General features: G+C 45.1%; 1 protein-coding gene and 1 long non-coding RNA gene across 2 annotated transcripts in view; one reads left to right on the top strand and one right to left on the bottom strand.

Moving 5' to 3' along the window:
• Nucleotides 1-5,839: 5,839 nt before the first annotated feature.
• Nucleotides 5,840-13,624, bottom strand: part of LOC135376043 (uncharacterized) — a 41,510-nt gene continuing 33,725 nt past the window's right edge. The window contains exon 4 of the long non-coding RNA XR_010417502.1: nt 5,840-6,157. This is a non-coding gene — a long non-coding RNA (uncharacterized LOC135376043). The remainder of the gene's footprint in view (nt 6,158-13,624) is intronic.
• LOC135376042 (phospholipid scramblase 2-like) overlaps nt 9,894-13,624 on the top strand; it is a 40,176-nt gene continuing 36,445 nt past the window's right edge. Inside the window, exon 1 of the mRNA XM_064608647.1 lies at nt 9,894-9,964. Coding sequence (XP_064464717.1) covers nt 9,925-9,964 — 40 coding nt within the window. The 5' untranslated portion in view covers nt 9,894-9,924. The remainder of the gene's footprint in view (nt 9,965-13,624) is intronic.

The raw sequence follows: 13,624 nt of genomic DNA, 5'->3' as shown, positions 1-13,624 counted from the left end.
GCAGAAGAATGCCTTTGTTGCCGCGAAATGAGACATTATTGAAGCAGCGCAGCGGTTGCATTTCAAGAAATGTGTACTTTAAAATACTGTGGCTGAAGACTGAGTTGCTCCAGGTATCCTACTGCTACGTGAGAGAAAGCGACGAGTACGCTGTTAAGAGGAACAGCAAAGTGAACAAGTGAGTTCATCCATGTGTGCCTTCGGTTTTTTATTAATAAAGTTACATATCATAATTTTACGCTGTCCATGGTACATGCAGAAAGTTTCGGTACGTTGCCTACGAACAGTTTACCAGGTGACTCTGGGGACATTAGGAAAGCTGAAAGCACTGCAGAAAAGTCCTCGAAGCATGCGCTGTACATGCCATAAAGGAAAACTTTCCTTCTGAAGCACACAAAGGCTTTCGCCTTTTTGACGTGTGATGCAGTAAATGCTGTCTGACCATGTGCATGTTTATTCACTTTCACTGAGATGAAGCTCTCACTTTTCTTTCAGGTGCTTGTACGCTGCATTGACTGCCTCCCATCTTGACAGCAGTACACTGGATGGTTTGGACACCTTTCATCCCTTTCATGAACAATAGAGTTCTACCATATACCCTTCTGGAATAACCACACAGCCATTAAACAGTAAAACACATTCTACACACATCAAAGCTTGTAATGTTGCTTTATTGGTCACTGTGTTTATGAATGAGCATACAAGTGATAGCAGTAAACAAGCAAACAATGAAGGAGAACATCCCCATATTGTGTTCGTATCAATTTGCAAGTGCTACTTCCCACCAACCAGTAACGCAATATATGTATGCTTTTTTTTATTCTGTTCAGTGCACAGGTGTTTGCCACAAACACGTTCCAGACCATAAGCTCTAAGAGAACATAGGCTATCACCTTGCCTATAATCGATTTATATATCGATACAGATATATATCGATTCAGCTGCGATCGTATCAAGGCTCAATTTCTGTGTTCCACCATTGCAACACTAGAACCCACAAAACATTTTATGTATGTGGTAATAGTTACGAGAAATCGTCTTCTTTGAGGCATCAGATTGTATATAACTCCCATTCCGGGGTTTTTGATCTGTTCAGTGGTAACCTATTTCGCGTCGTACGCCAACTTCGATGCCTCCTTCATGATGGGTCCAAAGCAAGGCCAGTTGTTGCCTCGCCGTCTACATGGTTTTGTCTTTGCATTTGTTTTATTTGTATTTTGTTTGTTTTGTATTTGTTTTATTTCGTTTGTTTGTTTGTTGTATTTGTATTTGTTTTATGTAATTATGGTGTCTTAATCAATTTCTTTGTATTGACAGTTTGTATGGTGCACCATTAGCGAGGCCCTCTGGCCGTTCATGGGCACCAGAAAAATAGAAATAAATAAATACATAAATAAAACATCTCGCGTTCATGACCGTATATGACTGACCGTACATGACCGTTGATGACTGTATAAGAAGGACTTAGATGGGGTCATGCCAATAGCATCAACAGAGGCTTCTCTTCAGAGGCATCCCTATCGTTGACAAAAATTTTAGACCTTTTCTGTGTCTGTGCACATCCATCTTTGCAACACTTTCTCAATTTCTTATTATAAATTTCACATGTTTTCCCTCATACCAGTCAAAATTGCAGCCATTTGTGCGGGCTCAGGCCTTTTGCAGACCGCTACTATTTCACTGTAGCTCACATCTTAGCAAGTTGTTGGTGTTTCACTCAGGAGGTTATCTACATCCTCTGCGAAGATAAGGTACGGTCATGGCTAAGTGTCTTCCCTATGCTCCTTCTATCGAAATATGGTCCCTCATGGCTATTGAAAGCGTGCCAGGTCAAACCTAGACACATTATCCCGAAGCTTGTATACATTGTTTCCTGAATGGCAACTGATTTGCATACGTAAGCTCATACTTCTCCACATGCTAAGTAGAAGCTCTGCATTTCCCTCAGCATTAGAACTACACCTGTAAAGGTGATTACAAGTGCGTTGCATCCACGGGTTTAGCCCAGCAAGTGCACGGAACTTGACCGCAGATTCAAGCGTTTTCTTAACCCTCTGTTACAAGATCCTCTTGTGGACTACGTGGCCACTATGCATTCCCGAGCATGGCATTTGCATATTGCAATTCTACAAGCTTGTTCTTTTTACCTTTTACTACGTGTACCTTTTATGTCATTGTTGCAGATAGAATTATTGTAACAGAAAATTCAACTACGCAAAGCCTGTGTGCCTTGTTTTGTATTATTTTTTCGTGCTCTCAATACTTTCTAATAAGAATTTGGATTTCCTCCTTACTACCTTCTTTGTTCCCTTTCTCTAATGTACATCAGTATAAATATCTGTACCATGTATGTCTGTATCATGCCTAATGAAGGACAGTCTCTATTCGAAAGCTTGTGTTTCAGTAAGATTATTTGGATGTTTCAGTTTCTCATGACCGTGAGTTCTGATAATCCTACCTGTGTCGGTAAAGGGAGCCTGCGACCTTTCTGGTAGGTGTTGTAGGTGAGGTCTGTTGAGGTGACTTTAATATTAATCAGCTCGAGTAACCCCGGAACCTGGTCAGCAGCAAATACTACAAGGTGTCATTTGAATCTGTGAAAACATAAGGCGCAATACAAAAAGCAACACTGAAGCTTCCTTAGTTTAATATATACAAGCTTTCGCGTGGGGGACCACGCTTCATCAGGTACAAGGTGTGAAGTTCGCGTATACAAGTATATAAATAAATAAATATATGTATATATAGTTGAAATAAATGGGTGACAGAAGACGAAAGTAAAGGAAGTAACCAAAAAAGGGGTTTATTAAAACTTAAAAATTATAAAAGTTAGGGAGGATGTCTACGTTACGGCGGAAGCTCCGCCTTCTTCGGGACAAATGAGCTAAATGTGGCCACGAGGCTGATAAGGGGCTTGAGAATGACGTGGTCGGTTGGGGGAAATTCCCGCCACCTGGCGGTTGTCAATTGGGGAAATTCCAGAGCGCTTTTGTGTCAGGTCCAGGAGTGGGGTCATCGTCCTTGTGGGTCAGTGGGGATTTTGATCTGGCTAAAACGAGAAAGGGCAACAGGGTCTTATCTAGGTTGTTAAACTTCTTATTGTTGACAGCATGCCAGGGTCCTCGTTAACGGCCAATCCGAATTTGTAAATTAGGTAAGATTCCCGTTGTTCCCGGGAGCGGTCGGAGATAAAGTTGACTGGAGAATAAAAACTGAGGCTTCGTTGATTGAATGTTCCGGTTGTTTGAAATGGCGTGAGACTGGAAGATTAGGTTTCTTGGTAACATCCAATCGGTGATTGTTGAATCTAATTCGGAAAGAAGTTTTTGTCTGACCCACGTATTTGGCCCGGCATGTGTTGCATTGGATTACATACAGGGTGTCCCAGAAAACGTGTCATTGAATTATAATAAAAAAAAACTACACCACTTAGGGTTATGCGGTCAATGGCATTTGTTCTTACTAGGTTTTTGCCACCTCCTCATGTGAATGTCGTGTAATGTAAGTTTAATTATGTAAATTTTTGCGAGCTTAAGTCGGAAATTTGCCTAGTAAACGTCACTCTTTTACCCCACCAATGAGAAGAGCGTGTCTAATTTAGTCAATAATGATAATTGACAGGGATATTGAAGAGCTATCCCATCGGAAAAAATAGCCGAACATCATGCTCTACGCAGGTCGGTCGCACGGAGTAGCGCACGATGAATTTTTCAGCGCAATCTTTGTCAGTCCGACGAAAGGAGGTTGGAAACCCAGCCCTCCCCGACATCGCAAAAAAGAGATAAAACAGGCACGGCTTATCACGTCCTACTTTCGCTGGGATATTGCTTTCCCTCTCCCAATTTTAGGAACTGGTACTTTTTCTACTATCACTCTGTGGGCTGGCTTCGGAACCTCCGTTCGTCGCACTGAGAGCGATTGCGCTCAAAAAGTCATTGCGCGTTATGGTCCGGTGCCCCGAAAAGCATGATATTCGGCTATTTTTTCCGATGGAATAGCTCGTGAATATCACTGTCAATTATCATGAATTTGAGTGAATTCGGCACGCTCTTCGTATTGGTGGGGTAAAAAGTGACCTTTGCTTGGCAACTTGCAAATATTTACATAATTAAACTTTGAGTACATGACATTCACGTTCGGAGGTGGCAAAAACCTAATAGGAACACATGCTGTTGACCGCATGATTCTAGGTGGCGTAGTTTTTTTATTATAATTCAATGACACGTTTTCTCGGACACCCTGTAGATTACGTTGCATGAGTTACAGTCTACGTCTGCGTTGACCTTGACGGTAAAGTTGGAATTCGTACTTCTGACCGTTTGTGCGGTCTGCATTAACTTGCAAATCTGGCATCTCCTGCCATTACATGGATGACAGCCCGCCGGAGGGCTAGTGGGTTCGCCTACTTTAGAGCGGACCAAGCTATCTTGTTAGTCTATCTAGCTATCTTGTCCAAGTTACGTGTACGTCTGTAAGCGACACGTGGTGGATTAGGAAATATGTTTTTCGTGCGTTCTGACTGGAGAAGGATACTGTGGTGGCGGCTAAGTATGTTGTTAATGTTTGGGATATTTCCGGCGAATGTTACAGTTAAGTTCACAGCATTACTTTCTGATTTGTTTTGTCTTTTCTCGAGTAAGCTTAGACGGTTTGCCTTGCGAGCTCTGTTGAGAGCATCTTGAACTAGATCGGGTGGATACTGACGACCGACAAAGGTTTGTTGCAGCTGTTCTAAATTTCTGTCCAGATCGTCGTCATTCGAGCAGATTCTCCTATACCGAAGAGCTAGACTGTAGGGAATGGCCAGTTTCGTGTGGCGAGGATGACAACTATGGAGTGACAAGTACTGCTGAGAGTCTGTGGGTTTACGGGACAGATCAGACGTTAAAACTCCATTGGTTAGCTTGATTTGAACATCAAGAAAGCTAACAGTGACGGGAGAATACGTGTGAGTGAAGTTAATAGAAGTATGGAACTCATTCAAATCGCGTATAAATGCCAATAGGCTGTCTTCCGAATGTGGCCAGATCATAAATATGTCATCAAGGTAGCGCTTGTATAAAGTGGGTTTGTCGTCACGCGTGCTCAAGAATGCTTCTCCTAGTGAACCCATGAATAGATTTGCATAGTTTGGTGCCATTTTAGTGCCCATAGCAGTGCCGTTGACTTGTAAATAGTGGCCATCGTTAAATTCAAAGTTGTTGTTCTTTAGGATCAGTTCTAGTAGAGTAGATACGACAGATGGATCACAAGAAGAATCAGAGTACTTGGAAAAAGCCGCCTCGGCTGCAGCTATGCCATCATCGTGGGGAATATTGGTATACAGAGAAGAAACATCTAACGTAACTAGGAGACTAGATGGGGGTGGCTGGCATTGATTTAGTATTTGCAGGAAGTGATTAGTGTCCTTGATGTACGATGGTAGTCGCGGGGGTATGTCCTTAAGAAGATGATCTACGAAACCGGAGAGTTTTTCAGTGGCTGTCCCATTGCAGGAGACGATTGAACGTCCGGGGTTCCCCGGTTTATGAATCTTTGAGAGCATGTAGAATCTACCTGGCTTTGAGTTACGGGGAAGAAGGTATTCATATAACGCCGAATCGATCTTCTTTGCGGCCTTTAATGCCTTTAGATGTTTTGTGATATCTGAAACAATCTGTTCCGTGGGATCAGTGTCTAAAGCTTTGTAAAACGTGGCACAAGCAATATACAACAATATATATATATATATATATATATATATATATATATATAACAATACACTACAAAATGGAGGTTCGAACGACCAGGATGTTGTATATAGATAGGGGAGAAAAGACACCAGAGACTGAAGTAGGGAGTGGGGGAAAGTTATTTATTAAACTGGCATTTAAACTAAGGGGGGAAGTCTATGTTTCGGCGGATGCTCCCCCTTCTTCGGGACTGAGACGAAAATCTATGTACAAGGTCTTTTAAAAGGTTACAAAGGTGTCGTCACAGCCGGTACAATTCCACTGCGAGGCAGTCGTCAGTGAGTCATGTTCTGGAAGATTCCGGAAGGTTCCTGGGTCATCGGCCGGGGAGATTACGTGTCAGAGCCTTGGAGTTCCAGAAAGGTCTGGGGTCGCGCTCGTTGAAAACCTGTTGTCCGGTGTGTTCTTAGCGTCATTGTGTCCAGCTGTAAAGAAAAGAAGAAAAGAGGCAGCGGGCACTCCGAGGACACACAGAAAAAAAGTTATCCGGATATGGTTCTTACAGTTGACAGCACTGCTTTATCCTCATTTATTAAAGATTGGGATCTACAAAGTCTACTCTAAGGAGAGATCTACAAATTCCAATCTTTTTTCAAATTTTGCTATTTCTCCGGCGTCGCCGCGCCGGCAAGCCGACCGTGCAGGAAGCGTTGTTGTTCATCGGACGTCGTGGAAAGGACAGGTGATGAACTGAACACTGTTTAGGCGACACGTCTGCTCTTCTTGACGGAACGTTTTATGGAGTTGGAGCCTAAGCTCCGCCAGCTTCGATTTCGCCACACGAATGTACCGGAGGCTGGTAAGTGATGCTGCTAAGTGTGAACGAACATTCGGATTGAAATATAGCGCTTCTTCTTGGTTACAAATGCATAGTCATGAAGACGCGCCGCAGTGAGCAGTGTTGTCATTTGAAGAGGTCGTCGTCCGTGTTGTGGTCAAAACTATGGGCTCTGAACGCAATGGACACTGGCATCTTTCAGGCGAAAGAGCTATTCACCGTACGTTCGGAATCTTATCCTGTTTCTCTTCAAGTTCCTCCTAAGTTTCTAGAATGAAACATCTAATTATTAGTAATCAAAACATCACGGTCATCACTCATACCTGTAATCATTCGCGACGTGCAGTCCGATTGGCGTTTCACAGTGCGTTGTTGCCCCTACGACGTTTGCGTCTTCTTGGCGTCAAAACTCTTCCGGGAAATCGACAATGTGTTGCAGCCATTGTCATCGCATTCTCTTAGAAAGCGCACTAAAACACACTCAAATACTGCACAGGAGATACACCATCCTTGCAATGGCAACCGGAGACAAAACCAACCTGTTCCGACGCGTCCAAGTTCCAAGTTCCAACCTTCCAACTGCCACTCCCGCTCGCCTCTCGCCCTCTTCCTCTCGTCTCTCGCCGTTTAAAGTTTGAATTCATAGCCGCCGTGGCGTTTCCAGACTGCATCAGCCCCTGCAATTACCTTTTCTTCGTTTTCTCGTTTTCTCTCTTCTAGTTATTTGGCTTACTTTTTTTTCGTTGTTGAGATGTATTTTTTAAAATTTCTCTGGTACTTAATATCTTGTGATGATATTCACCTTCAGATGAGCATATGTACACGAATTGAAGTTACAAGCATATATTTGATCGCAAACGTGCGCACCTGGATAAAATACAATAAAAGAGATCATGCATGTGCTAAAATAGATCAGAGTAATATATCAAGCAACACCAGAATGATATATGGCTAGTTTGGACAAGTTGGAATCACAAGGGGGGAAGCTGGGAAGCTGCCCAACATGGAATCTCAAGTGACCATTCTTTAAACAAAACGGTACCTGTGAGGCTCCAGCTGGAACTTCTGGAACCATCTGAGACCAGAGTGGTACCACTGATGTCATCAAAGTGGAACCAGACACCCCATTTGGGAATCCAGCTGGGACCATCCACAATCAACTGGAACCACTCCGGGACCATCAAACATCCAACTGGAACCAGTTCAAGTTCAACGGGAACCATTCTGGGACCAGTACAGATTTTCGCCTGGCAAGGATCTCTACGCTCTGTATGGTAAATATTTGTGAAGAACTTTTCAGTCAGTACGATGCACAAAATTGTTTTATTCACACCTCGTCTTTGTTGTGTTAAAAAACGGAATAACGGGCGTCAGGCATGAAGAGCAGCACAAGTCGATGGTAGTCAGGACCGGGCGAAAGGTGAGTCAAACTGGTCAAACTGAGAGACGCCTGATTGACAGAAATGTTAGGCATCACCGTGCATATTCACCAGTTGCATGCCCAGTGTTGCCTAAATTAACTTCAAAGTATGGTCTCTATGGGAAGCTGTGGGGACCTGGACGCGCCTCGCCACTCACCAGCCTCGACGATTCGAAACGGCGGTCGAAAAATGCCGATGACGTTGAGACAGACCTGGTTGCGCCGGGCTCGGGTTTGGTTTGTGGGGGAATTGATTTCTTGTTACATCCCTCAACCTCCTTGACTGATCATTATAATGGTGTGGAAAATGTAAAACAGGTTTTTCTCCCTTGTTTACTGAATACGTGCGATACGTAATGAGTCGTTTACAAATATGGTTAAAAAGTATATGTCTATGAGGGTATAAAATAAATAAATATTATTATTAGTGGTAGCACGAGTGATATAAATATCACGACATACAGCACTTAGTGTACACGCCAACGGCACAAGAGAATGTAAAAATAAAATACAGTGCAACACAATCGGGTACGCACTGAAACAAGAACGACTTTTCCATTCGTGATAAAGGTTGACAATATGTTGAAGGCACAATATAGGATCAACGCTGTAATTTGCTGCGTACACCTACAGTTGAGTGTCTCATGGAAAATAAGCTTTCATTTCATTCACAATCCACCATTGACGAGGTACAGTTGAAACAGCGTTGGTTCTGCGTCATCATTCTACACTCAACGTTGTTCAACATTACACATCGTAGATTCCATGGAGGAGGGAAACACAAGGAGCGGCTCTTCGATCCAGACTAGCGTAGCCACCCTCTAGCGGTCGCTCGAGTCAAAATCCCCATTACATCTTGTCCATCACGTGATCCTTTCTAAAGTTTCGGTTTTGCAAGGCTATGTTCCTCGCGTTGCTCTCCGTGTGGTTTTCCTCTTCGAAAGCAATTTATTGTGAAAATATGAGCCACCATCGTAGAAACGACGTATGGTACAGTGTTCCTGTCCTGGCTGCGGCTCTCGATGAACTGAAATCAGCTCTGCCATGGGAGCACGTTTTGTCCGTAAGTACACGGTCAGTTGTTGTAGTCGTCTGTGTGCGTTCGAGTCATCTTGAATTGTTCGTTTGGGATCTGACACTGTGCCACAGATTCATTTCATATCCTTTGTTGCTGTAAAAATCTGACTCTGGGTAAGGCACTCTTTACCACTTAATCAAGAAACGTACATACGTTGGAAGTCACCGTTGCCACACGTAATGTTTCCGGTCCCGCTACTCCTTTTGCGTTCTGTACACTGTGACTGGTCCTCTAATAGAAGAGTAAACATTCGAACATGCAGAAATAAAGTGCAAGCACGCGTTCACCGTAATACTGCCATCTGAACTGCTGCAAAACTACTGCTCGAGTCGTCTGCTCCGGTGGCGCCGTGCTGTCTGGAGGGTCACGTGAGCGGTCACGTGGTAGACAGGAGTACCCCAGAATGCAATGCGAAGCCGGCTACACTCGTCCCGATGGAAAACTGTCAGAGGGGCTGCTCCTTGTGTTTCCTTCCTCCATGGTAGATTCTAAGCTCCAGCAGTCGGTGTTAACTTGGGCGGGGGGGTGGGGGGGGGGGGGCATTCCGAAACCCGCCTCCACTGTTTTGCCTTTATCGTGACAGTTTTTGATAGATTGCTGGACTCCCTCATCATTACCCACACAACTTTTGAAGATCAATACCAGAAGCGCCGTATTTGTCTTGTGCTGTCTATGACTGCTTTACAATGGGTTGTTCCGCCCTGTCTAGAATGTTACACATGCTTCCATTGTTTCTGAGCAAGCCTGCCACGCATGCCAGTGGCAGTGCGTGCAGTGACAATAAATAAACAAAGAGGTTGTTCGGACCGTGCCGCCGGTGTATAAAACCGAAACGGGGTGGGAAAGAAGATTACAGCTGCTACAAAGACCAGAAGAAGAAGAAGATTTGCTTCCAGTGCACCCAGTTGGAGAATAAATGGCAGCACACCTAAAGGCGTCGCGGACTCAATCACAAGGTGAGTACTGCAAAGACTTAACTCCCAGCAAAAGAGTGCACAACAGTGGACACAATAGTGACTCTTCTACCAGCGGCAATAGCGGGAATTCGGCGGCGCTCGTGGCAGTGCGTAAGATGTGGTCAGATGAGGTTGGGTTATGAGAAATGGCGGTACCTGTGTGGCTTTCGGGGAGGGGCGGAGTGTATGCGACAGTTCCGGAGGGAGCCGGCATCAGACTGCGTAGGTGGACAGTCGCCTCCGTATCCTATCCAAGTCAGGTATCTCTGACTTGGTCCTGTTGACTAGGTCCGGTCCACACTACTGCGTACGTATGTGTGCGAGCGGTTGCGTGCGTATGCGTGTTCATGCGTTGAACCGTTCACTTCTGTGCGGACACCACAGGAATCTGCAAGCCTCGCTGAACGTTCTCCTTCTCACCCATTATACCGAAATAAAGGTGTTGTTTGGGGCGAACGGCATTTAGTCCTGCTACATATTTTGCAGCATGTTGCGGTAGCTATCGCCCATGTCACGCATTAAATATGTTTGCTCATTAACCTCGAAATTTAGCTTAGTGAAGGTAGTGGTTTGCTTCATGAATTCCGCAGCCCATGGGCACAATACACAGTTCGAACAAAATTCAGTTTTTTCGCTTTTCCGTATTCCAAGTTTATGAACTAGATACAAAGATCTTGCTATCGCAAACCCGTCCTGTCGCTCGCTGAGGTGCACTCGCTGGTATTTGCCGCTGCGGAAGTTCGCGTTCCCCCGTCCCTCAATGCAAGGAAGGGCAAAGTAAGCGACGCCGCAATCGCACTTTTGTGCCCAGCCATCATCCACACATATAATGGATTGCGCCATAATACTCTATGGTACACTCTAAATCCTGTGACGGACATGTGCCAGTTAAAAAAGTTCCCTCAGAAAGTGCAGCCGGTACACAGACTTAACCGTCTGGAAACAGCCGTAACGGTTATCAAATAGCAAGCACAGCGATCAAATTGCAGCAGGTACCGAGCTGTTACGTTGGTATGAAACGGCTTTGTGCCAGCTGAATAATATGTGTGCCTCCTGAACCTTGTACTCATGTGCTTCTTGAATAATCCGTGTGCCGGCTGAATATCCGCTGGGGTGGATCTGGCATTTTTCCGAGGAGGGGACCCGCTATGGACAAGTGCCCGGTGCATGCTCGGATTGGCCCATTGAACCCTACATTTAAGTATGGAATTGAGGGAGGTTCGGACCCCTGAATCCGCCCCCCTCTAGATCTGTGCCTGAATATCCGCGCCTTCGTTGGAGCGTACTACGTTGCTCCGCGCTCCGCCGGTGAGGAGTGACATGGCACAACGTATTCTCCCGCAGTACGTTCCTTCCCGCTTTCTTGTCCGCTGTCTGCGTAGCAACCTCGCTTTTGAGAAGGATGACAGCTTGCTTGTTAAGTACGGGTCTAATGTTTGCTTAAGGTAAGTCAATCTAGCTGTGATGCATCGTACGACGCCTGCGTTTTACTCGTGTATAACAATCGAAATATATTCTGTTGCAGACGGTTGAGGCATTGCAAATGGCGGCAGGAGAGGATCGGCTGCATCGGCGAAACGACGATGTACATTACAAGCGAGGTTAATTGTATTCTTTCGTTATAGGTGACCGTGGGAGTGTATCGATTGCGAGGAAGTGAGTTACAAAATGGAGCACTATTCCAGCATTAACGTTGGGCTATACCAGCGTGATATTCACTTCGGTTTCTTTACAGGCCCAGGCGAAAATCTAGACTGGTCCCAGAATGGTTCCCGTTGAATCTGGACTGGTTCCAGTTGGATGTTTGATGGTCCTGGAATGGTTCCAGTTGAATGTGGATGGTCCCAGCTGGATTCCCAAGTGGGGTGGCTGGTTCCACTTTGCTGACATTAGTGGTACCACTCTGGTCTCAGATGGTTCCAGAAGTTCCAACTGGAGCCTCACAGGTACCATTTTGTTACCAGAATGGTTACTTGAGACTCTAAGTTGGGCAGCTTCCCAGCTTCCCCCTTTGAGATTTCATCTTGTCCACGCTTGCCATATATCCTTCTGGTTTTGTTTGATCTATTACTCTGATCTATTTTAGCACATGCATGACCTCTTTTTATTGCTGTTTATCCAGGTGCGCTCGTCTGCGATCAAACATATACTATATCCAGGTAAGTCGAATTCGTGGGCATATTCTCATATAAAGGTGCATGAATATCATAACATATTAAGTACCAGAGAAATGTCAAAAAGTACATCTCAACAACAACAAAAATTAAAATAAATAACTAGAGGAAAGACAACGAAAAAAAGAAGAAAAGGTAATTGCAGAGGCTGATGCAATGTGAAGACGCCACGGCGAGGAGAGGGCGAGGGGGGAGACTGGCAGGTGGCAGTTGGAACTTGGACGCGTCGGAGCAAGTTGGTTTTGTCTTCCGTTGCCGTCGCAAGGATGGTGTATCTCCCTCCTGTGCAGTATTTGCGTGTGTTTTAGTGCGCTTTGTAAGACAATGCGATGACAGTGGTTTCTGTGCAACACATTGTCGATTTCCCGGAAGAGTTTCGACGGCAAGAAGACGTAAACGGCATAGGGGTAAGAACGCACTGTGAAACGCCAATCGGACTGCACGTCGCGAATGTTTGCAGGTATGAGTGATGACCGTGATGTTTTGATTACTATTAATTAGATGTTTCATTTTAGAAACTTAGGAGGAACTTGAAGAGAAACAGGATAAGAAGATTCCGAACGTACGCGGTGGGAAGGGGGTGTATGTCGCGACCTGCATAGAAAACAGGAGTGTTATACGTGTCATCTTCTCTGAGAAAATACAAGATGTGAGGTGGCCAACGAACGAAAGCTCCCAGTGGTCCGTGAGTGCATTGCACAGTCAGGCATATGCTTTGTCTGGACACAGTGAGTGATCAGACTTATACTACGTGGTATGTACATGTAGAGATGTATTGATTATTTCTTTCTGCTCAATGTATGCTTTTAGCAGAATAAATGGTATTTACTTGAGTAATATGTGCATTTCTACGCATTATTTTCGTGCATGCATTCAGTGGTCCAAGCTGCTAAGTGGCCGAATCCCGGACAACTTAGCAGAGGGGACCACTGGATCAATTCCACTGGTTCCACTTCAAGTGCGACCATCGTGAAGCTGGTTTCACTTCCAACTGGCCCCAGACACTAAGTGGTCCCACACTCACAGCGGGACCTGTCCAATAAACCACTTTGAAGTGGTCCCACTCCAGATTTTTCCCTGGGCGGGATCGGGGCCTAGACGGGTCCCGCGAAATCCCATCCATCAAGTGGTCCCACTTCCTGACTGGTTCCAGATCCCAAGCAGTTCCCATCCCAGAGTGGTTCCCTACTGGGACCACCTGGGAGTGGGGAGCAGCATGAGACCTGTCTCAAAAACCACTTTGGACTGGTCCCACTCTAGATTTTTGCCTGGGGGTTGTTACCTGTCTCAACGGTCACACATACGCGTGCAAAATTGCTTGTCACGTCGAATCGGTGTCTGTTGCCACATGTTGGACAATTGTTCCTCGGCCATTTCGTTTGAGGAACTGTCGTGTTCGCCACTAAGGATCATCATTGAGCCCTGTAGTGTCAGCCTATTCGAAGTTTCAAGGATTGTGTGTTCGGCGTTTGAAGGACTGCCTGGT

Source organism: Ornithodoros turicata, unplaced genomic scaffold (genome assembly GCF_037126465.1).
Source record: "Ornithodoros turicata isolate Travis unplaced genomic scaffold, ASM3712646v1 ctg00000996.1, whole genome shotgun sequence".
Lineage (NCBI taxonomy): Eukaryota > Metazoa > Arthropoda > Arachnida > Ixodida > Argasidae > Ornithodoros > Ornithodoros turicata.
This window is presented reverse-complemented; position numbering and strand designations above follow the sequence as displayed.